The 25361-nt window shown below is 41.2% G+C and overlaps 2 protein-coding genes across 2 annotated transcripts; both read right to left on the bottom strand.

Moving 5' to 3' along the window:
• Window positions 1-9349: 9349 nt before the first annotated feature.
• kxd1 (KxDL motif containing 1) lies at window positions 9350-15061 on the bottom strand. The gene is made up of 5 exons (XM_080437580.1): window positions 14891-15061; window positions 13631-13738; window positions 12919-13071; window positions 12101-12147; window positions 9350-11756 (listed from the first exon to the last, which is right to left on the bottom strand). The coding sequence occupies exons 2-5, from the start codon at window positions 13726-13728 to the stop codon at window positions 11500-11502; spliced, it is 555 nt and encodes a 184-aa protein (XP_080293706.1). The 5' UTR covers window positions 13729-13738; window positions 14891-15061; the 3' UTR covers window positions 9350-11499.
• A 2007-nt stretch (window positions 15062-17068) lies between these two features.
• Window positions 17069-25018, bottom strand: LOC308091316 (SIN3-HDAC complex-associated factor-like). The gene is made up of 6 exons (XM_080436819.1): window positions 24881-25018; window positions 21997-22124; window positions 21501-21600; window positions 21027-21150; window positions 20247-20397; window positions 17069-18987 (listed from the first exon to the last, which is right to left on the bottom strand). Exons 2-6 carry the CDS (start codon window positions 22122-22124, stop codon window positions 18657-18659), a joined length of 834 nt encoding a protein of 277 aa, XP_080292945.1. The 5' UTR covers window positions 24881-25018; the 3' UTR covers window positions 17069-18656.
• Between the last annotated feature and the right edge of the window lie 343 nt (window positions 25019-25361).

Here is a 25361-nt window from a genome sequence, read left to right as displayed (position 1 = left end):
ATACAAATTGGACACTGGACAGGAGACGGAGCTTAGTGCCGGAACTTGCAAGGTACGCACGCGTTCGGGGAGACCCCCTCTACACCGCCACACTCTCCGCTAAGCGGCACAGGTGTATTTTGAAAAGTGGCGGGCCGTCCAGTGAGGTCAGGGGTCAGAAAAGGGCCTTTTTCAGTGCATAGCCTATACAAATTGGACACTGGACAGGAGACGGAGCTTAGTGCCGGAACTTCTGAGGTACGCACGTGTTCGGGGAGACCCCCTCTACACCGCCACACTCTCCGCTAAGCGGCACAGGTGTATTTTGAAAAGTGGCGGGCCGTCCAGTGAGGTCAAGGGTCAGAAAAGGGCCTTTTTCAGTGCATAGCCTATACAAATTGGACACTGGACAGGAGACGGAGCTTAGTGCCGGAACTTGCAAGGTACGCACGCGTACGGGGAGACCCCCTCTACACCGCCACACTCTCCGCTAAGCGGCACAGGTGTATTTTGAAAAGTGGCGGGCCATCCAGTGAGGTCAAGGGTCAGAAAAGGGCCTTTTTCAGTGCATAGCCTATACAAATTGGACACTGGACAGGAGACGGAGCTTAGTGCCGGAACTTGCAAGGTACGCACGCATTCGGGGAGACCCCCTCTACACCGCCACACTCTCCGCTAAGCGGCACAGGTGTATTTTGAAAAGTGGCGGGCCGTCCAGTGAGGTCAGGGGTCAGAAAAGGGCCTTTTTCAGTGCATAGCCTATACAAATTGGACACTGGACAGGAGACGGAGCTTAGTGCCGGAACTTGCAAGGTACGCACGCGTACGGGGAGACCCCCTCTACACCGCCACACTCTCCGCTAAGCGGCACTAAGGTGTAGACAAAAGTGGCGGGCCGTCCAGTGAGGTCAGGGGTCAGAAAAGGGCCTTTTTCAGTGCATAGCCTATACAAATTGGACACTGGACAGGAGACGGAGCTTAGTGCCGGAACTTGCAAGGTACGCACGCATTCGGGGAGACCCCCTCTACACCGCCACACTCTCCGCTAAGCGGCACTAAGGTGTAGAAAAAAGTGGCGGGCCGTCCAGTGAGGTCAGGGGTCAGAAACGCAAACGCGGTCATTGGACGCAACCCCACACAACCCCACACAACCACACACAATAAAAGAATACAGACAAGGCTTTGAAAGTTTAAAAAAAGACCTTTTAATTACTCTTTACTAATAAAACAGTGTACAAATTATCAAAAAAATAAATAAATAAAGTTTCCAATATTTGTTTTTAAACATTGCCAATTGTCTTAAGGTGGACTGAGAGGCTACTTTAGTAGTTTAGTAGTCACAGATTTGATCAATTTACTTTATGTGTGTGTGTGTGTGTTAATAACAGCACTCATTATTCAAACACAAATCATGCAAAACTGTAAAAATGTGGAAGTTCTAGGAAGTGCAAACCACACTCAAAAGTATAAAATGGTACTGCGTGCAACGTACCTAAATGCAAACATCACTGTTGGAACTGCGTACCCCACACAATTTTTTTAAATGTCTATTTATAAATAAATAATAAACGGGTACAACATGCAATGTACCACGGTGCAAAGATCACTCAAATGTATTATAAACGGGTACAACGTGCAATGTACTCAAAAGTGCAACACAGCAAACATAAAGTGCAAACATTTTACACACACACACACACACACACACACACACACACACACACCACAAATTTATCAAAAGATAGATGTACGTATATAAAGCAAAACCAGCTCAGTCCAAACATTGCATAGTCTTGTGCTCTAACGTTTGTTTTTTGATGATCACAGTAAGCACAAAGACTAAAAAATTAAATTAAATAAAATTAGATTAAATCAAAACCTAAAGGAAAAAAAAGCAAGACCAAAATGAAATTCCCTCCTGGTGTCTTGGGAAGATGTCAGTTCGGGTCCTTTGCATTCCTCCATTGGCAATGTTCTCCTGCAACATAGACACAACAGAACCTTTTAGGTAGTTTGTCCAAGGTAAGGTAAATCATCACAGTACATGCTTAAACTTTGTACTCAGAGAATTAACTTTCCGCCTGACAACTCATACATAACACAATCTCGCTTTTCACGCTGGCTTTTGAAAGTGTTGAGGCTCACATCAAACAGAATAGCTTTGGAAAACAAACAAGTGAAAATACCACAGCTGCTGCCGTCTTCTTGTGCTATGAAATTGGGACAACTGTGATAACACTCATATCTAAATGTGATACTCATACCTCTGCCATACAATGCAAAGTACTGTAAGGCTAAGTACTTTTGCAGTGGAAAAAATACCTTAACCAGGTCTTGCTCATACACACGTAGTGAATCCATTATCACAACATCTAATGCTATAACATCACCCTTCACTGTCTTTTTTGAGAAATCTACCGCGATGGCTCCCCAATGGGACTTATTTGCGTTGACAGGCAATATCACCAACTCATAATTCCACCAATTGCCTGATGCTCGTGGTACATCTGGCAGGACACTGATGTCATCACACCAAGTACTCTGTAACTGTTGGCTGACAAAAGTGCTGGGACAAATATACGCTTTTTTTTCAACACCAGAAAGCAAGAGCTGATGGTACTCATCGATCGTCTTATCACTCAGCCACCCGTTATTCTTCACAGTTGGCTTTGAAATGGGTCTCACTTTTCTATCCCTTGTCTGCTTGGGTTGTTTGCATCTGGCTGTGCATTTATGTTTTAGTTTGACCTGCGGAAAGTTGATTAGTTTCACACTATTCGTTTTTTCGTATGACACGACAAAGAAACTAGCTGTGGTCAGTATTTTTTGCATCAGCTCAAAGGTATAGCCTGCTGTGTCATTGGATGCATTTGTCATGATATGCCATTGCTGGTCTTTACAGGTGTATAATGACACATATGGTGACTTATCAAAAAATGCACAAATACTGGACACAGCATAATCATTTTGGTGGTACAGACAGGAGAGAGTGAACGTTTTTGGAATTTCTGCACCAGATCTTAGCAGGAGAAGTAAAGACTGTGGGCTGTGAATTACTTTATAGGTTGATAAGCTTAAGTCCTGCTTACATGTTTTACATTGGTCAAGTTGAGCAGGAAATGTTTTTGCAACTGCATCCAAGATGCCTTTTTGTGACACTTCAAGTGGCTGCACTATGAGTTGTGACTTGTTCTTTCTAGATGGTACGGCCTGGTCACCACATTGAGTACAAATATAGCGACCAAGACTTTTAAGGCAAAGCAGGTCATTTCCAAGGAAAGGAGCCCCAAGTGTGTCATCCACAAAGCTGTCTAATATGTGGCACACGTCTGTCATAGAAAATTGCCGAGACACTAATGACACCACCTGAGTGTTGGCAACATTGAGTTTCTCAAGCGCTTTGTTAAACAATGCTGGGGACTGCGCTGCTGCTGCTGCTGCTGCTCATGCTGCTGCTGCAAGCCGTGTGTGACATTTTTGGAAAGCAGATGTCTGTTTTAGAAATGTTAGTATTGGTAATGGTATGGCTTCAAACATATTGTGATTTGGTCTTTCATTGCAAAAAAACACATCCACACCATGGCCAATATCTTCCAAATTGTCCTCTATTGTGATGCCAGCATTAAGTGATGCATCATTACATTTCACATAGAAATAAATGTACCCATGTGGTTTTGCCAATTGCAATGCATTTGCTGGTTGAAGGATGTTTATATTTGTATCATCTGCTCTAATTACAACATTGTCATAAAGCAAATGTGCCCAGAAGTGTCCGGCTTTGGCCACTGAGCCTACATGACAAATGATTGAGCCCAACTTATACTTAATTTTACTGCTGTCACGAATGGGAATTTCGATTATATCAGATGGGACTACAGGCGTGTGGAGCACCGTCCCACCATTATCAACACGGGACACAGAAAGAGTAATGACATCAGGAGCATCAATCCAACATATTTGTCTCTTCATTGCTGAACCACATGCTGTACATCTCTGTTGACCTTCACCTTCCATGATTGTGTGTTCGAAAAGAGAATTGAGGGACTCACATTTCTGTGTCAGCGGTAATGTAAAAACAGTAGGCGCGCATGAAATGCTTTCAACTTTCGATGCACATTTTTTACAGATGTCTGTATGTTTTGCCATAGCAGTTGTTTGGACACTACAATCATGCAACCAGATTAATAATTTGTGTATCAAATCTAGTGGGTCATTGTGCATTGACAAGGACAACGCTGGGATGCTCTTGACTAATTCTTGAGTGACACCATGGATTGTTTTAGCATGAAATGTGTGCCCTGGATTTTGAAAAAATATATCATCAACCGCAGTGTCATATGAATTGTCTTTTCGATCATGCTCTTTATCAATAATTCCTGCAATTCCTGGCAGCTTCTGTGTTTCATACTTAATGCGGCCAATACTAGCTTCCACCTCGCTGGAGTTCCTTTTGCTACCAAGTACAATACAAGCAGCAGATACTATATTACCTGCTTGTTTCAGTGTTTTGGCATTAACTAAAGCGCTGAAGATGAACATAGCCAATTTAAACCTATAATCTCTATTAAAGTACTGTTGTTTGCAAATGTGACTTGCCTGTTTCATCAGATGACTCTTACATGCTCGTATGGTACAAAAACATGGCTTGTATGTTTTTCTGATGGTAGCAATAGAAAAGTTGTGATTAGCAAAACGTATTATACAGTAAGGATTTGATTCCTTCAGCTTTCTGGCAAATAACTCTTGCCATTCATACCTCTTAAAAGTCTTACTTCCTTTGGCTCTGTAGGAGTGAAAAAGTTCCTATTCGGAAGCCTGCAAAGTAAAGCTAGTAGGTTCAAGGGCACAGTGTTTGAAGGGTCCTAGTGTTGCACCAGGTCCCATGACACTCTGAACAGTACTTTCATCTAGAGTCTGCATTTGTATGTCATCCTCTTCAAGACTATTCAATTTACACTCACGTCCTATGTTAGGCTGACCCACCACAGATTGATTGCCAGACTGATCAAGCTGTTCATCTACAGGGCACTCATGAAGTGCATAGGACTGTTCTATTTCCACAAACGGCTCTTGTAGGGCCGAAACATAGTCTACAGGGCTTTCATGAAGTGCAGGGGAGTGATCTGTTTCACGTTCCACAAAAGGCTGTTCAACTACAGGGCTGTCTTGCACTACCAACTTTTCCTCCTCTCCATGGTGCACAAATGGCTTAGGCTGCACCTGAACACGGCAATTTCTTTCTGTATATAGAATCCCCTGTGTCAATGCCTCATGATTGCAAGTGGTGGATAAACAGGCATAAGTGAGAGTATCAAAGTCTCGACTCGGTGAAACTCCCACACAGTCCATATGATACCAGCCTCCACAGAGATTACATTCAAGCATAGCTTTTGCTGGGTCATTTGTTTTTTCACAAATGCAATAGACAGTTTTTTTTTGTTTGTTTTTTGGCCTCACCCACTCATCACCTAGTGTATGTTTGGCATTTCTTTTGCCCACATGCATTTTCATGGGTGTAGCAGATGTATTAGCTTGTAGAACCTCTGCAGCTATCTTGTCAGCTTTATCTGAATATGCACTAATATGTTTCTTCTCTGTGGTCAAGGTATCACCACTATCTGGACATCCACTATTGTCATCCATATCCTGGATGTTCCCAATATCAACTGAACAAGCAAGAGTATTTTGGTCTCCCTCATCAAACAGATTAATAAGGCCTTTCACATCACCTCTATTTGCTTGCCAAATTTGACGGAGACGTTTAACAGAAAGCATCTCTCTTTTTTGTGAACTAATTGGCCAACAAAGTTCTATTGCAACATCTCTCCAGAAGCTGACATTGTCTCTGTCTGTGTGTTGTTTTTGCATTGCGTGTATTGCTTTAGCAATGGGAAGATAATTCGTATCGTCTTTCTGTCTATTTTTGTGTTTCAAAGCAAAGTCTTTGCTGCCACCACATAATTTCAACTTGTTATTATCTGTACGATTTGTGACTTTAAGCCCAGCTCCAAAAGCTTTGCACCGTGGTACATTGCATGTTGTACCCGTTTATTATACATTTGAGTGATGTTTGCATTTAGGTACGTTGCACGCAGTACCATTTTATACTTTTGAGTGTGGTTTGCACTTCCTAGAACTTCCACATTTTTACAGTTTTGCATGATTTGTGTTTGAATAATGAGTGCTGTTATTAACACACACACACACACACACACACATAAAGTAAATTGATCAAATCTGTGACTACTAAACTACTAAAGTAGCCTCTCAGTCCACCTTAAGACAATTGGCAATGTTTAAAAACAAATATTGGAAACTTTATTTATTTATTTTTTTGATAATTTGTACACTGTTTTATTAGTAAAGAGTAATTAAAAGGTCTTTTTTTTAAACTTTCAAAGCCTTGTCTGTATTCTTTTATTGTGTGTGGTTGTGTGGGGTTGTGTGGGGTTGCGTCCAATGACCGCGTTTGCGTTTCTGACCCCTGACCTCACTGGACGGCCCGCCACTTTTTTCTACACCTTAGTGCCGCTTAGCGGAGAGTGTGGCGGTGTAGAGGGGGTCTCCCCGAACGCGTGCGTACCTTGCAAGTTCCGGCACTAAGCTCCGTCTCCTGTCCAGTGTCCAATTTGTATAGGCTATGCACTGAAAAAGGCCCTTTTCTGACCCCTGACCTCACTGGACGGCCCGCCACTTTTCAAAATACACCTGTGCCGCTTAGCGGAGAGTGTGGCGGTGTAGAGGGGGTCTCCCCGAACGCGTGCGTACCTTGCAAGTTCCGGCACTAAGCTCCGTCTCCTGTCCAGTGTCCAATTTGTATAGGCTATGCACTGAAAAAGGCCCTTTTCTGACCCTTGACCTCACTGGACGGCCCGCCACTTTTCAAAATACACCTGTGCCGCTTAGCGGAGAGTGTGGCGGTGTAGAGGGGGTCTCCCCGAACGCGTGCGTACCTCAGAAGTTCCGGCACTAAGCTCCGTCTCCTGTCCAGTGTCCAATTTGTATAGGCTATGCACTGAAAAAGGCCCTTTTCTGACCCCTGACCTCACTGGACGGCCCGCCACTTTTCAAAATACACCTGTGCCGCTTAGTGGAGAGTGTGGCGGTGTAGAGGGGGTCTCCCCGAACGCGTGCGTACCTTGCAAGTTCCGGCACTAAGCTCCGTCTCCTGTCCAGTGTCCAATTTGTATAGGCTATGCACTGAAAAAGGCCCTTTTCTGACCCTTGACCTCACTGGACGGCCCGCCACTTTTCAAAATACACCTGTGCCGCTTAGCGGAGAGTGTGGCGGTGTAGCGGGGGTCTCCCCGAACACGTGCGTACCGCAGAAGTTCCGGCACTAAGCTCCGTCTCCTGTCCAGTGTCCAATTTGTATAGGCTATGCACTGAAAAAGGCCCTTTTCTGACCCCTGACCTCACTGGACGGCCCGCCACTTTTCAAAATACACCTGTGCCGCTTAGCGGAGAGTGTGGCGGTGTAGAGGGTGTCTCCCCGAACGCGTGCGTACCTTGCAAGTTCCGGCACTAAGCTCCGTCTCCTGTCCAGTGTCCAATTTGTATAGGCTATGCACTGAAAAAGGCCCTTTTCTGACCCCTGACCTCACTGGACGGCCCGCCACTTTTCAAAATACACCTGTGCCGCTTAGCGGAGAGTGTGGCGGTGTAGAGGGGGTCTCCCCGAACGCGTGCGTACCTCAGAAGTTCCGGCACTAAGCTCCGTCTCCTGTCCAGTGTCCAATTTGTATAGGCTATGCACTGAAAAAGGCCCTTTTCTGACCCCTGACCTCACTGGACGGCCCGCCACTTTTCAAAATACACCTGTGCCGCTTAGCGGAGAGTGTGGCGGTGTAGAGGGGGTCTCCCCGAACGCGTGCGTACCTTGCAAGTTCCGGCACTAAGCACCGTCTCCTGTCCAGTGTCCAATTTGTATAGGCTATGCACTGAAAAAGGCCCTTTTCTGACCCCTGACCTCACTGGACGGCCCGCCACTTTTGTCTACACCTTAGTGCCGCTTAGCGGAGAGTGTGGCGGTGTAGAGGGGGTCTCCCCGAACACGTGCGTACCTCGGAAGTTCCGGCACTAAGCACCGTCTCCTGTCCAGTGTCCAATTTGTATAGGCTATGCACTGAAAAAGGCCCTTTTCTGACCCCTGACCTCACTGGACGGCCCGCCACTTTTGTCTACACCTTAGTGCCGCTTAGCGGAGAGTGTGGCGGTGTAGAGGGGGTCTCCCCGAACGCGTGCGTACCTCGGAAGTTCCGGCACTAAGCACCGTAATTATGTAATTCTAGGCATCTGCTTTAAAATCAGGGTTGGACTGATAACTTAATTATTACCTAACTACAGCAGAATGAAAGGAGAGACATTTAGCAGGGAAAAACGAAAGCAATAATATAAGGTTTTCAGGTTACACTTTACACTTGCAGGACAAACATTAATTAGAGAATGCATGCTTAACCATTCAAAGTGTTTCTAACCTAAATGCAGTGGTTTTCAAACCTTTGAATAAATTCCTGTTACAAATGGCCCATATTTAGGTGTGAAGTGCACATTTGATGGGGGTCAATAGCCTCAATCTGGAACAACCTGGCACTTAGAAGTGATCTAAGCCAATTAAAAAGACATACTGTACATCATAAATGTATTTTTTATATGCAATTGTGTCCTTTTTTTAAACTTGCCACTTGGAAGTGTTTTAGTATGAGCCATTTAAAAGGCATACATCATAATGTATTTTTAAAATAGATTTGTGTCTTTTAAAAAATATTAAAAAATGTAGATCTTATTTTGAAGGCAACCGGAAGCCTTATTTCTGCTAGCTCGAAAACCGGAAGTCCAATTTCTGCTCACGGAACGGAGCTGACTATTGTCAACTTTGACCCACGGATCCGGTTTGAAACTGCTTCCATTTTCACTTAGCGCCCCCCTCTGGTTACTAAATGTTACTCAGGTTCTGTATTTCAGTGGTTCTCAACCTGTGGGTCGGGATCCCCAGGGGGGTCCCCACATGAATTGGGGGGGGGTCCCCACATGACAGTGTAGTGACAATCTAAGGACTTTTAAGACCTTTTTAATACCTCAAAAATAAAATAAAAAGAGACCATTACAGCATAAAGGTAATCAACAAACTTATACTATAAAAACTGACAACATTGGCCAAATTGTCAAATAATATAAGAAAGAGGCAAAAGCTGTGAGCTTGTAGCTATTTTCACAATATTTATCTGTGGAACCGAGTCAAACTAAATGTTATGCCCCAACTCCTTATGCTTATCAGAACCTCTGCTGTATTTGACTTGGCACCCCTTAAGTGCAATGAGGCTGTTCATTTGTTAAAGATATTGGTGGACAAATGTTTTGGGGCAAAAAAAACATGTAACAAATTGCATTTATTATAACTTCTTGGATACAATGCAAACAAGAGCTAAATCTGTGACTCATACGCATTAACAAAAACATTTCCAATTTTTAAAAGGTGCCTGATGATATGAGTGGTGGTTAGGAAAACCGTAACACTATTATTAAACAAAAACAAGGGAAACCTAGAGGTGTGCACAGTTGAGCTGCATTGATCATTGAATGCCAACCTTGACCTTTGACCACCACATTGCAGCATGTCAGATATTCAGTTATAGATTTAAATTGATTACATTTTATGGCCTTATGCTGATTTGATGAGTCAGTGCATGGGTCAATTATCTCTGCCAGGCAGAAGGTAAGGATAATGTTTTCTCCCCTGTCGATTGGTGCCAGATTTCTTGTGCGTGCTGCCAGTAGGCCAAGGATGTAAATCCCTGAATATTTTTGACATACTGATTTTTTTTCTAATGGTAAATAGTAAAATGGTGCATTTACATAGTGCCATTCCCATTACCCAAAGTGCGGTACAATGTGGATTACATTCACCCATTCACTTCACACACACACACAGACAGCAGAAGAAACCATACAAGGCACCAACCTGCTCATCGGGAGCAGTGGGGGGGGTTCAGTGCTCAAGGACACTTCGTTCCAATTCCCAAGCGCCACCGCAATATTGTGTGTGAATATTTTTTTACATTTTATGAATAACTCGTCCCACTGATCAATTAGTCTTGCCCAAATATGGAGTTCCACACTGATGTCATCAATATAAAGTCATGATCAATATAACGTCAGATTCTCTGGCAGAGATAGGCACTCCACTGAGCAGCCCTCTCTAGTTACTCATGCACTGGGGTTAGGTTTAATCATTACTTGGACAGTGACAACATACATACATACATACATACAAACAGGGATTCTCAAAATGTTTATGTTCAACGACCCCCAGTTTGAGCATTAGCCCATTTTCTCTCTGGGACCTCAGTCTACAATGTAAAATCCTGTGTTAATTAAACTCAGCATGTACTGTACGATGGAACCAAATGGTCCATTTGGTTCCATTCGTACACTCTTTGGGCAGCCAGTCTGAACATAGCCTTAGACAGGCAAGCAAGAGAGCAAGCAAGCACGCCTACAAATATAATTCTAGTTTGTAGCTTCTCCCAGAAACAAGTTCACAATGCGATCTCCACTAATGTTAACAGAAAAACTCAAATATCACTCACAGAAAAAACAAATAACAAAAAGGACAAAACAGCCTCTCAGTCGTATCTACACAGCAATACAATCAAATACACAAAGTGACCTCTGACTTATAAATAGTTAGCTTTGGAGTTCCGTTTTTGGGACTGTGGGAATTCTGGGAAATGCCATGTCCACGCATCAATGTTCATTTTTATCAGGCACCACACAGTGCATTATTTTGAGAAATGAGGCGGGGGATACTTAAAAAGGGCAAGACCATTTTGGTAGAGGTTTGGATTGTGTAGTTACCTTACCGTGATGTAACTCCAAAGGTGGACAAGAAATCAAAAATAATTGCTCCAGTGATTAGAAATGGATAATTCCAAATATGCTGCTGTTACATTGTACGCTGAAACAGCACTCTTTTAGCACATAAACAAACATTGATTCAGACAATATAGAGCATCACCAAACCCAGTACTGGGGAGGCAGTGGCTCAGGGGTAGGGGTACTTCCTGTTGATTTTGCCATTTTTATCAGGAAGAAAACCCGGACTGGATACGTGGATCTGGATCTTCAAATAGTAAAATCCACAGTACTGGGTTTGGTGATGTTCTATATTGTCTGAATCAACTTTGATTGCGTTTGTTTATGTGCTAATAGAGTGACTTTGAGAGCTGTTTCAGCATACAATGTAAGTCAATGAAGAGCATATTTTGAATTATCAATTTCTAATCAATGGAGCAATTATTTTTGATTTCTTGTCCACCTTTGGAGTAACATCATGGCAAGTAACTACACAACCCAAACCTCTACCAAAGTGGTCTTGCCCTTTAAGTTGCAAGCGGGTGTCATGCACCGGAAATAGCAGTCTATTTTAGGACAATCTACAAGCTCACGAAGCATTGCGAGCTTGTAGATCTGCTATATTCGGGGTGCGGCACCCGCAAGCAACTAGGCATAACTCAGACTTCATTCTGCAGGGACTGAGTCAGGGCCCTCGTGCCTCAGCACATCTGTCTCTGGGATGTGGAAGGTGGGTGTGTCAGGTGGCTCCTGAGAGAGGTCTTCAGAGCATGGGCTGACGGTGGGGGACACCACATCCGGGCTGGTGTCACAGGACTCTGTGCTCTGCTCCGAGGTGGCCGTGGCGATCGTCGTGGCAACGCTCGGGGCCATTGGGTCAAACTCATCATCGTCATCCTCCGGAATGGGTGCCTCATGGATATCTGACCAAGATGAAGAAACACTCTTCACGTTTTATGTTTTTTCACAAATTATGTAGCGAAAATAGCACATCTACAAGTTCACAACGCGTCACATTATGACGGGTTGTGAACTTGTAGATCCACTATTTTTGCAAAGCATTTCAATTTAAATTGGTTCAGGGTGACGGTCTGTTGGTTTTTATACATATTGAACCAATGAAAAGTATTAACAAGAGCTTATGACTGAACATTAACTACACTAGATCCATTGGATCAGCCATTTCCTGAAAAGTAACAGTTTGGACATATCAAGGTTTCCACCAGACAGCGACGATATGATAAATGTAATGAAAAATCACACTCACTGCTAAAAGCGTCTGGGTACTGCTTAGAAATCTTCCCCTTCAGTGTCCTAAAGGAAAACACATAAATGGTGAGAAGAGGTGATTGTATGCAGATACTAATCCCCCATTTTCAACCTCATCTTCATATAATTGTAATGCTCATTATAAGATGCCACCATTTCTGGCTACTAGATTTATGTCTGAAGTTGGGCTGTGGACAGTCAGAAACCTGTGAGGAAGGTAGTGCGTGCACATCCGTGGCGCAGGTGTAAGACAAGCAGAAGTATCACAAAAGAAAATCTGCACACTGGTGATGCTGAAAAAGCATGTACTGTATATGTCCTGATGAAGATCTGATTGATCGAAACGTTGACGACGCAAAAGAAAATACAGCAATGCTTTTTCAGCATCACCAGTGTGCAGACTCTATTTTCTTTTGTGACAGTCAGAAACCTGCCTCATCAGTAGGCAGGTTTGGTAATTTAAAACAAGATTTCAAACCTTTCCCCCCTTTTTTCCTTTTTGATGCAAGAACAATGGCTTCTATTTCAGCAGCTAACTTTTGTTACTGTAGTTTCTATTATTTTGAAATCTACATTGTAGCAATAACTGTTATTTCGCATGGGAAATCTTAACAATATTTTGTTAAAAATTAATATTTTATACAAAATATAAATTTTGTCATTGGTAGGCAGGTTTCTGAACTGTCCACAGCCCACCTTTGAGATGCAGAGTGAGCGAACAAAAATGGTACCATCATATAATGAGCATAATTATATGAAGATGAGGTTGAACATGGGTAACATGCTTCTTCAAGTGTGTGTATAGGTGCACCAGACCTGATTCTTCTGAAAATGCTGTCCAAATCTTTCTTCATCTCCACAAGGGTTCGAGTGTGGAGCAAAAAGTGTTCATTCATCTGCCCTAGCCGCACACTGGACAGTCCATTGAAGTTAATCAGCATTTCATTGGTTTTCTCAAACCGGTCGAGCCTGGTTTTGGAACAATTCAGCAAAGTGTAAATAATCAATAGATAAATGATCATAATGTCGCTGTTGGGCAGAAACCTTGTATCTCCATAGTGTTTTTGCATAAATGAATGCCCTACTTTGTCGTACATACTACAGTGTCACACTAAAGTTGCAAAAATAGCCGATCTGCAATCTCATAACGTGTCTAGATGCAACGCGTTGTGAGCTTGTAGATGGGCAATTTTAGATTTTTTTGTGTCAAAATTAAAGTGGTTAAGTCTGTCTGAAGCTTTTATAAATATTGAGCCAATGAAAAGTATTAACAAGATTGTGACTAGATACATTGGATCTATTAAACAACACAGGTTCTTTTTTCAATTTCCAGAAAGGTTTCAAGGTTTCCACCCAACAGACGATATGGTGCTTCTCTGGGTGTCAAGTTGAGTCTGGGCTCTGGATATAAGGGTTAAATATGAAAAACAATGTTAAGTCCTCAGGATACACGTGAACCGACCAAGATGAAATTGTCATTTTCTGCAGAGTGTATGTTATATTATCACGGCAAAGGAGTGGTACTCACATATGTCTCTGGGCCTGGATGATGGCATTAACATCTTCCGAGTTCACCATGCTGAGCATCCTGTTACAGAACTGTCCAGATGCTGTGGGTTCCACCATGATGAAAATGCTGCAAGTGCAAGTTTACTTTTTTTTGTATCTCAAACCCACCCCAAGGTCTTTCGTTTAATTGATATAAACAACATAGGGAATGGGATAGAGATAGACCCAGTGGTGGAAAAAGTACTCACATTTTTTACTGAGTAAAAGTATCAATACTGTAATGTACACACTCTTTTTACTTGAGTAAAAGTACAAAAGTATTGGTATAAAAATGTACCTAAAATACCGAAAGTACTCATTAGGCAGAATGTCCCGTTTCACAAGTTTTCAAATGTATACAAATATTTTGAAAATAGCAGATCTACAACCTCACAATGCGACGCATTGAGAGCTTGTAGATCGGCTATTTTCAAATGGCCGAAATGTATATAGGGCTGAAGTGGGTAATGTATGTTTTGTAATAATAATCAAAATCTACAAAGTAACTAGTAACTAAAGTTTCCAAATAATTGTAGCGGAGTAGAAGTAAAAGTACTGAAAATTGGAAAAAGTCAAAATACCTAAAAAAAATTACTGAAGTACAGCACTTTACACCACTGAAACCAACCCACCCCAATGTCTTTCTTATAATTGAGATAAACAACATAGGGAATGGGATAGAGATAGACAACATTGAGCACTGGATCCAAGTACAACAAAAATATCATGCCTTGATCAGTAGATTTGTCATTTAGAAAATACACAATATCAAGCATTCTAAAAAAGCTTCAGCAACCAGGTGTTTCATAATAATGTCGCATTCTGAAAGATTGACTAGATCAGTGGTTCTCAACCAGTGGTCCGGGGACCACCAGCGGTTCTTGACTGGATCCCCAGGGAATTTAGTTAACATAGAGTCACAATCATTTTAACCACTTAGCTTTGCCTATTCAAAAACAGCAGATCTACAAGCGCTATGAGCTTGTAGCTCTGCTATTTTTGAAAAATCTTGAAAATGTGTGCATATCTTTGAATATTTATATACTTTAACTCAAATCTTTGCTTCTGGGGGTCCCTGGCACAAAAAATTCTCAGATGGGGGTCCGCGGCCAAATGCATATCAATTTAGGGGTCCTTGGCATGAAAAAGGTTGAAAACCACTGGACTAGATGTATTTCAAATGAATGCATCATCATATTCAGCTTGCCATGCATCATGAAAACGACATTAGCCTTTTTACCTTAGAGCTTCGACGGTCGCTTTTTCTGTCACCCTATATTATTGATGAGTTTTATACCATCGGCCTACGCATAAAGTCCAAATGCCAAACATGTAGCATATAAGATATAAGTATAGCTGAAGCTGAAGGATATGAGCTGCAGCTAAACTAAAAACTAGACACTTCCGTGTTTATTAAAATGGTCTCGTCACATGACACCCACTTCCGTTTGAAATGGCTGCGTTCCAGACGTCTACACTCAAGAGCAGCAAATAAACGGTGGTGGAAAAAGTACTCAAATGTTTTACTTACTTAACACATTATACATTGCCGTAATACGACAATGTTGAAATACTCTGTTACAAATAAAAGTCCGGAATTCAAACTTTACTGTACAAAAGTATTGTTATCAAAATGTACTCAAAGTACCAAAAGTAGAAATTACACATTATGCAGAATATTCCATTTCACAACTTAAAAAGTATTTAGGGCTGAATTAATTTCTAACAATAATCAAAATCTACAGTAATTAGTTACTAACCGTTTTCAAAAAAAAAAACGTTTTCACGTTTTTTTTTTGTCTCTGAGATGTAGTGGAGTAGAAGTGAAAGTATAGAACATTGGAAATACTCCAGTAAAGTAAGAAATACCTCAAAATTTACTAGAGTAAATGTAGTTATTTTACACCACTTTACATTAACTATAATAACAATAATGATACATTATTTGTATAGCACTTTTCAAAGTGCTGCACAGAACAAATGCATAAAATATATAAAATAAAACATACACATTTAAAAGCCTATGGATAAGTTCTAACAGAAGATAATACATATTCTAGCAGAATAAGAAGAATCTGAAAGAAATATAATTGTCAATGCAATACAATTACAACTCCTACACACGTGCCCACATCAACATACTATATGGGCACTGAGCAGCAGTCTAATAAAATATCAATTAAATACATAACATTTTTGTCTTGTGTTCCGTGTTGTTCATACTTATATACCGGTAGGAATGTGATGTGGAGTAAAACATGTAGCCTAGCTATTGCGAACGTGACAACTTAGATATATTTTATTTTAAAACTAAAATAGGGCAAGCCTACATTACAGTATGCAGTGTCAGACTGAATTGACTTAAAATGTGGTGTTCTCCATTTAAAATATAAATCTGCTGGTCACTGGGCAGAATAAATTGTTTACCCACCTTCACAACAAGTTCAATAAATGACACATATCACAAAAACTCTTTTATTAAGGGACAGGTAAAAAAATTACATGATGTATAAAAAAATACAAAACTGCTTTGTCTAACTTGTAAGCTAGGTAAATGCATAGCTACAATACATGCAAGAAGCACTAAAATGCCTATAAGACAGGCCAGCCTACTCTAAATCATTCTGACATCATTACGCTAAAGGTAAAGGGGACAACGTAAAGTTTGGTCATAGTCTACATAATAGATCAAAAGTGATGATAGAGAATAAGTTAGGCTGCACACAAATCAGCTCAGAAGGTAAATAAATACTTAACCAACATTTCACAAATATTAACAACTGTTAATTGGAGGCAGTACTAAACACTATCCTCATGAGAATTACATTCAGTTAAATTACTGATGTACAAAAACCATCCTATCGGAAAAAGATTAACAGAGTTCATAGTATTACACTTCTAACAGGGGGATGCAGTGATACAAATAAATATGAAATAAATAAATAATGGAACCCATATAGGGGTCGTACCCCTCACCCCACCCCATATATACATAACACCCCCCTCCCTCCCAACTACAGCATTACATGTATGAAATTCCATATTAGTGTTCTTTTTAAAATCCCATAAAGTACATACATAGAAATGACCGTGGACACGCACAATTGTCCATAAAAATCTGCATTGATTTGACATTGGGTGAATTTAAATGTGCTTTGGCTTTCATGTGATAAATAAAGTAATATTAGGCTATATATCACAACACCCTTGTGGTATATAAGAGGCAATGGCATAGTGTTTTAGCTTGTATAAAATCTTTTACCAACTACTAAACCGGGAATGACATAAATCACAGATTTTAATATTGCTGAATGGGTATAGACCAACCGGTATGTTTTACTGTTGTATTGTGCTGTATTGTGATGAAAAGACACTTTTTTGTATTTGTCTATTTGTCCATTTTCTTTCTTTTTTTTCCTTTTTGTTTTACATAGAAAAATAATTTTAAATTTCAGCAAACTGGATCCAAAAAATAAAAATAAATTTTACAATTATTTTATAAGGCCATGCAATTTAGTAGACTCATGCATCGGATCACTTGGGTCTTTTCGATGAGGGCTTTGTTGCCATTCATGCAAAATGCACTGTGTTGCTGAGGCCACAATAAATATACCTATTGTCCCTTATTGTTCCTTATTCTTAATTTATAGGTCATATGACAGTGGCACTCACCAGAAATAGCAGATTAACAAGTTCTGAACGCATCAAAATGCACCTGTGACACACAGAGCTTCTAGATCTGCTATTTTCGGCAAGCGACACTGTCGTACAGAGATATAAATCAGGCTTTAATACCAGTTCCAAAATTAACACTAGCACTGTCTATAACACATAATTAAGGCTGGTGTATTTGCTGTTGGTGCTGTGAATAGGCCTTATTTAAATGGACCCACATATTCACATACATACAGGCTAATCCAGTCTAGCTACTGTAACATACTGTACAGAGTCAATGTAATTATTGGACAGGTACAAATACAAAGGCTACTCTACAGGTCTGTGATCTGAAAAGTGTTTAAATGATATGAAAAGAGGAGGTTCGTTCCAAAATGAGATATCTACCATAAAAAACATACTAAAAGATAGTAAAACTCATCTTACTTTACCCACAAAATACGGTACTTTTGAGCGATGAATTGCTTGCTACTAGCACCTTTTTTTTTCTTTTTCTTGTCTTTTTTCCCCAAAAGAGATATAGAGCATTTTGGAGTAGGAATCTTTTCACTGTACCAGCAAACTTGACTTCCAGCATTATTTTATCTGAAGCAAATCAAAACACCACGGATGGTGCTCAACTGTCAGGACAAAAAGAATATTAAATACAAAAAAATTACACGGTTGAAAAACTAATAATCCATAAATTATCAACAAAAGAGAAAACAGGGGGGGGGGGGGTTTCAAACAAAACAAAACGAAAAACGGCAACAATATGAAGGTAGAAGACAAAAGGAGTTTCAGCTGCTCTTTGCTTGAAGGCAACCTGAGGTGACTTCTTTTCTGTAAGTGCTTGAAAATTTAAAACACCCCAAGATTTCCTCAGACAGGGGTCTTCAACTTTTTTCAGGCCAAGGACCCCTTAGCTGAGAGAGAGAGATGGAGCAAGGACCCCCACTACATATTGTATCAAATTGTGTTGCAGATTAAACTTTTTCATAGATTTCATAGATAGCTATCATGTTGGATTCATGTTAATGTGTATTTTCAGACATTTAGCCACTTATACCGTCAATACTTTGTAAACTTGACCAGTACTTGCTCTTTTTGTACTCTTTTCCCCTCTACACCAAACCTCTTTGCCGAAAATAGCCGATCTACAACAGCGCGAGGCGTTGTGAGCTTGTAGATCTGCTATTTTTGGCTAGAGTTCTCTTCAGAATAGGGATGCGATGGTTCAAGTGGTAAATGTAAAAAAAAAAAGTAGCAGCTCTGAGGACCCTCTAGGGGTCCCGGACCCCCTGTTGAAGACCCCTGCTCTAAGATGTGCGCAGAACCAGTAGGGAGCAGTGTCACCACTCAGCCCCAATGGAAGGAGTCGTCACCATGGCAACGTGCAGCTGAGGAGCCTCGGTGCTCTCCTCACAGGTTGCCCTTTCCTTCACCTCCTCTTCCATCTGGGATTGCTCCTCGTTCGCCACCTCCTCAATTTGCACCTCTTCCCCCACTTGCCCCTCCTCCACCTCTACCTCCTCCTCCTCCTCCTCCTCCTCTTCCTCGTAGCCCTCCTCTTCATCCCGCTGCTGTTGCCGCTGCTTGCGGCAGCAGGGCTTGAATAAATGGGGATCAATGAGCACTTCTCCAAAGCGCCCCTTGTAAATGATTCCACAGCACACCTTTTGTCTAGACGGAGAAGTGGGATATAGTTACAAACACAACAAGTCAATGAATCTGTATTCAGCCACATCAAAATAACCCTAACCAAAGAATACACTGTAAAGTCCTGAGTGTTCATTTGACTCTATATAAATTAACCCTGAGGATTTCACTGTGTATGTTTACTAGTTTGGTCCTTTCTATACTGTTGCTACTCAGTTTAATACACCAACCTCACTATGACAAATTCCTTGTATGTGGAAACATACCTGGAAACCAAAGAGGTTACACTTTCTATGATGCCCATGTCTGCAATGCATTATAAAACTACTTATAATGCATTAACACTGTAAAGTTATAGTTGAGTAAAGTAAAATACAATTTATTACATTATTATTCACTATTAAATCTACACACAACTTCTTTCTTCACTTTACTTAAAGCAACCAATGACCGCTTATAGTGACTTAAAATCACACTATGAGCATTATAAACATAATTAGGCACCAGGTTACCCAAGGCATCGAGGCCTTCAAACAGGCAAGAGCGGCATCGATCCAAGACAAGAGAGACTGCAGTAAACGTGGACCTCTCACCTCAACACAGGACACAATTCCCTGCAGTATCTGTGGGAGACTGTGTGTCTCAGGGATAGGGCAACGCTCCCACATGAGGAGCCACGCTAAGAGGAAATAACTGCCTGTCTACACATCCGTTGGATCAACGGGAGACTCCACCACATGATGCATTATAACCATAATTATAATGCATTATATAAATTATTATAAAATATGTATAACTATGAATTTGGGACATACATCAAAAGCTCAAAGTGTATGTATGTTATAGTAATGTATATATTGCATTATAATTATGGTTACAATTATAATGCCTTGGAAACAACCAGCAATGATGAAGTATTATGATACTTGACCGTATAAGTAACTGTAAAATGACGCATTGTGAACTTGTAGATAGGCTATTTTCAGAACGTTCGGCCTAGAATAATTAGGGAAGCTAGGGTTCATGTGGTTAAATGTTTTACAATGTTTCATGATTATTGTTATATAGAGTTTGAATGTTCACCCTAGTATTTATGATTGCTTATAATTAACTATAATTTTACAGTGTTACAAGCAGATTATAATGCAATAAATGCATTATAACATATATGCATTACAGACAAGGGTTTCATAGAAAGTGTTACCAAAAAAGGATTTTGATTCACCTCTGGTGTTGACACATTAGGCATGCTTGCATCTACAGATGGGGGTGAGCTGACTTACCTCTTCCAGTAAGTGAGGTCCAGGAAGGAGAAGACAGGAGTGCGGCTGGATCCACGCCTGATCTCAGTGTCTGATCCTTCATCTGACAGGTTGCTGTAGCTGGGAGACTGAGCTGGAGATGTACTGGAGGTGGTGCTGTGGGCATCTGAATCTAATGGACAAAACACCACATATACAGTATAGATATTAGATAGGATCTACTCAAGGTATAGTTAGGTGCCCAGTCATCAAAAGTTTACTCATATCAGTATGATAGACACCATCAAATATATTTTATATATATATATTTTTACTTTAGTTAAAACAAGTGTTAAATAGCTCTATATTCCCATAGCAAGTAATGCAATATAGAGTGTTTGTTCAATAACAGAGGTCTCTCCATCTCTTTAGTAAACAGAAAATACAATTTCAGGTCAGGATAACAATTTCATCCAATCAGGAGAGATGGTGATGAAACAAATAAATGAGCAGACAAAATTGGAACTGAACACAAGGTGATAAATGATGTTTGTGGGTTCTCTCTCCTGATTGGATGAAATGTGTAACCTACCTGAACATTTATTTTCTGTTTACTAAAGAGATTTATAGCAATGACTAATGAGAATATAGAGGAATATGTATATCGGAGTATAAAGCTTTAACTCTTTAATAATAAACTTTTTTCAACCAAAACTCAAAGAGTGTACAAATATGACCAAATGGAACCCTAAGAAATGTATAATCAAATCAATTTGCTCTGCCAAAAGTTTAAAAATAAATATACTAAAATGCAGAACTAACTGTTTCTCTTGAGTTCTTTTTGAAGTCTGCTGATCTGGCTTGGCCTCGCTTTCTTGGAGAGAGATTTAATCTTCTTTGGCCTAGAGGTTATCTTTAGGCTTGGACCCCCTCTCGCATCAACCACCTGCAAGGAGAGGAAAGGAGAGGTTTTATAATTACCAGGGAAAGTACAATAGTCACACTATTCCACTGAGATGTAATCAAAACTCATTTACAGCTGGAGATGCCGCAGAGGCCTAATACGATTAGCTTTATTTCTTTAACCACATGAACCCTAGCGTTCCTATTCTGGGCATGTCATAATAGACATTATTTGTTGAAAATAGACGATCAGCAAGCTAACAAGTGAGTTTATGGATCTGCTACTTTCAGCGAAGACATGTGGTGTGGGAAAAAAGAGGAGACAAAGTATAGATCCCTGGGGGACCCCGGTCAACCACGTTTTAAGGGATTAATAAACTCGAAGACACTTACATGATTCCAGTTCTTCTTGGAGCCCACAGGGAGTTTTTTCCATCTCTTCACCAGGAGGACACAAGCATTACAAATCTCCCCAGATCGAATTTCACACAACCTTTAAGATTAGGGAAATGTATGTCAGAACAATTAATTAAGGGTACAGTCACACCTAACTTTGATTCTGCCTAAGTGGCTGTATTTTTGCAATGGTTTTCAATGGGAACTGAGCGTTTTGTTGCCATTGCGTGGCTTTCCATGTGAAAACGCTCCGTTACGTCTGTTCCCATTGAAAACTATCGCAAAAAGACGGCCACATAGGCACACACAAAGTTAGGTGTGACCGTAGCCTAAGAAGGTTTTGCATGGGTGCATATACTGTATGAGAGACAGGAAAAGACTATGTGAAATGTGTGACACCCAAGTAAGACACGTAATTGGTTATAAATATATTCTAGTACACATTCTAGTACACATGTTTTTTTCACACCACACCCACAGTCCTGTTTCTCACCCGAAACAGCTTGTGAAGTCTTTCTCATATCTCTTGCTGTCTGTGAAGCGCGAGCTGGAAGACTTAGCGCGGCAAATGCAACATCCGTCCAGACTCCTGTACATCTTGGGCTTGTGAAAGCCAAACATCTGCACACAATCAGCATAATGAGAAATGAGATTCAGCATATAGCTTAATAGAATATGGTACAAATACAGACTAGAGGCCAAAAAAAGTGCAATTATCATAATCATAGGGCAGTTGTGCAGGTTAGGATCCATTTTTAGAGATGGTATTTTCATTTACCCCTTTAAATGTTTGCTTTATTAAGTAAACTAATTCACTAGTTGTCTAATTTGGATATGTGTGCAGATAAATTAGGTGAAGTGGTTGGTGCTGCAGTATTATTATAAGCAATCAATCAAAACATGCACGATGGAGCATCTTGTAGGCTATCTCTTGACCCAAATGAGGGAAGTAGGTCAACAGTCATAGACAGCGCGTCAGACAGATCATGTCACCATGTTGCGCTCTTCATGTTGGCGACACTGAGTAGTACTAACTAATATGTCACAAACATAGACGCCACGCGTGTTGTAAACTATGCCTTATTTATTATGGGGTATCGGGCACTTTACATATTGTGAGATGGTCTTGTTGCAGATTAGACGTGCAAAAAGAGGACTTCCAACGTGGAGAATTAGCTCGAGGTGTATTGGGTGAACTGGTTATTATGATTTATTTTGTTGCTAGGCAAAAATGAAATGTTCACTGCACATGTGGACCTGAACTGCGGCAAAACGGCGAGCCGCGCCCCCAGACTATAGTCTGATTTATACTTCGTTGTGCGACGGTGTTGCGCGGTGGGGAAAAAAGCCAATCTGCAAGCTCACAACAGCGGCACGCTGCAACGCGCTGTGGGCTTGTAGGTCGGCTATTATCGCCGCGCGACACCGGCGTGCACCAAAGCAGAACTCAAGCCTATCAGTGTTGCCAGATTGTATGAGAGAAATAAGCAATAAGGTCCATGAAAACAAGCCCAAAAGAAGAAACTTTAGGCCACATGAAGTTCATGAACATTTTTTATCTATATTCATCAGCTATTTGAAAATAGCAGATATGCAAGCTCACAGCGCGTAGCATCGCGAGATTGCAGATCTGCCATTTTCAAAGAAATCTTGGAGAAAAAGTGAAAAATGTGAAATATTTTTGAAACATTCTAACAACACAAATTTGGTGCGGGAGTCCCTGCCACAAAATGTTTTCACATGGGGGTTAGGGCCCGGGGGAAATTACATTGGGTGCGTTCGAAAATACAGCACTGAGCGCACTGGCCAATACAAACTAATAGGCGAGTGTGCTCCGGTGCGTAATTTCCGAACGCACCCATATTGATGTGGGGGTCCTTACTCCTTTACATGAAAATATATGAGAACCACTGGTTTAAATAAGTGTTTTTTTTTATTGGAAATAAGCCCAAATAAGCAACAGCTCTTTAGAAACAAGCCCCAAAAAAACAAAACCCGCAACTACCAATATTTACAAGCAACTTTACAGAAAAATAAGCCCAAAGTCGCTTATAATAAGCGGACATGGCAACGCTGAAGCCTATCAGTCCTGTGGGCCTCCTGACGGTGCAGAGCCACACGGTAGAATACAGTACGTGACGTCACTTAACATGGCAACACACTTCAAAGGCGGCGGTGGCATGCAAAGGGGTGTGTGTGATGCGATTTTCCGCAACAAAAAAAAAAACCCGCATGAATAAAGTTAAAAGTCTAAAATCACCACGAAAGCGAGCGAGAAATTGACTTGAATTGAATTTGGACTTAGCCGCGTCGTTAAAGTGCGAGTTTCCATCGAGAGAAAAGTGTAATACCGATCTGCACACACCGCCCACTTTCCGCCAGGAAGCATGAAGCATGGCACGCTGCTTCATGCGCACCCATTTTATGATGCTGACCGTCCTCTGGTCGACGCTGCACGCCTGAAACCGAACTGCGACGGCAACTTTATTCCGCTAAATGTAGAAAATAATACTATAATATAAAAATAAATAATAATTAAAGTAAAATTTTCGGCGGGGGGAGGGGGAATTGGTCAAAACGACCATTGTGTAATTTGATCTTTACTCTTTGTTATTGGAGAGTCGCGTCACACTGCAACAGTCCACCTACAACTACATGCGCACCAAGTTTAAAGCACCCCACTTTGCGGTTCAAAGTCTTGGCTATAATGTTCAAAAGGAGAATGTTGTGTTCATTCGGCCGACGTTGCGGAAAACGATACAAAATGAGTGATTGCGATGTTATTTATGTTGACAGGAGGAGCAGCGGTGCACCCGCCGCGTGCTGCTCAAGCATCTTCAGCACGGGGTGGGCGTGAGATCCAACTTGTTTATTTAGGATCGCCTAGAAGTCGTAAATCTCTAGGTTGTTACTGTACTACAGCCAACAACTTGGACATGGATCATTTAATAAGAGTACAGATTTCGACCTTAAGATTAATATCGTTGCGTAACCCGATACAAAACACCCAAGGAAGGCGTAAGAAAAAGACCAGTCTCTCCAGCATCAGATGCACTTTGCAAACCCAAATGATAACACTCTTGACGAAACGTTTGCACAACGCACTATTTCCTCAGCTGAACTGATCCGTGCCTCCTAAATCAGGTTTTGCGTGCCCTTTTACTTTAAAAAAAAGTGGTCAAAAGGTTGCCCTTTAGTTCCAAGTTATTTGATCCAGTTTGCTCTGCAGTAAAGGCCCAAAGTAAGCATTATTGTTCTCACAGACAACTCGAAGCTTGTTTTGAATTACCGATCATTACAATCATGCGGCTTCAACCCAACCCGCACATTTTCATCACTAATTCCCAAGAAATATGAAAGCCACAAATGTCGCTTACCTTGTTTCAAGTCGCGTGAAGTAGATCCAAAGTGATAATCCTGCTAAACTCGTCGTTACAATGTAACTATTATGAAAAAATCAACCCGCATCAGAAACCCGCTCTCTCTCTCTCTCTTGTTGATGTCTCGCTTGTTGTAGACGGGACTGGATAGTTGTGGACATAGTGCGCATGCGCTGTATCCACGCCTCCATTTCAGAGTAGAGCTCGGGCTTTTTCTTTTTCTTCAATCAAACTCATTTACATAAAGCGCTGACGTATGAGTGCGTCTGCACTCTACAGGCCATATAAGGATGGGAACATTGCGCGGGAACAGGGGGCTCGGCTCTCTGGTTGCTATGGTTGCTATGGCACATTGGAGAATGTAAGCAAGGAGGTGGAGCCTGTCCTTTTTACTATAGGACGCCAGATGGCCTGTCTGGAGGAGGCCAAATGAGCATTGTTCATCTCATTTGAGTGACCGCGTCTCGGACCGTTTTTA

This window comes from Gymnoscopelus braueri, assembly GCF_963280865.1.
Source record: "Gymnoscopelus braueri genome assembly, chromosome: 9".
In the NCBI taxonomy this organism is placed as follows: Eukaryota; Metazoa; Chordata; class Actinopteri; order Myctophiformes; family Myctophidae; genus Gymnoscopelus; species Gymnoscopelus braueri.
Note: the sequence above shows the minus strand (reverse complement) of the source record. Positions and strands in the feature narration are given on the sequence as shown.

Coding starts and splice junctions, on each gene's coding strand:
- LOC308091316 (XM_080436819.1), bottom strand. CDS start 22,124: ATGTTTGGCTTTCACAAGCCCAAGATGTACAGGAGTCTGGACGGATGT. Junction 21,601..21,996: donor GACTTCACAAGCTGTTTCGG/GTGAGAAACAGG, acceptor CTAATCTTAAAG/GTTGTGTGAAATTCGATCTG. Junction 18,988..20,246: donor GACCTCACTTACTGGAAGAG/GTAAGTCAGCTC, acceptor TTCTCCGTCTAG/ACAAAAGGTGTGCTGTGGAA.
- kxd1 (XM_080437580.1), bottom strand. CDS start 13,728: ATGGTGGAACCCACAGCATCTGGACAGTTCTGTAACAGGATGCTCAGC. Junction 13,072..13,630: donor ATCCAGGCCCAGAGACATAT/GTGAGTACCACT, acceptor TTCCAAAACCAG/GCTCGACCGGTTTGAGAAAA. Junction 11,757..12,100: donor GTACCCAGACGCTTTTAGCA/GTGAGTGTGATT, acceptor CATCTTGGTCAG/ATATCCATGAGGCACCCATT.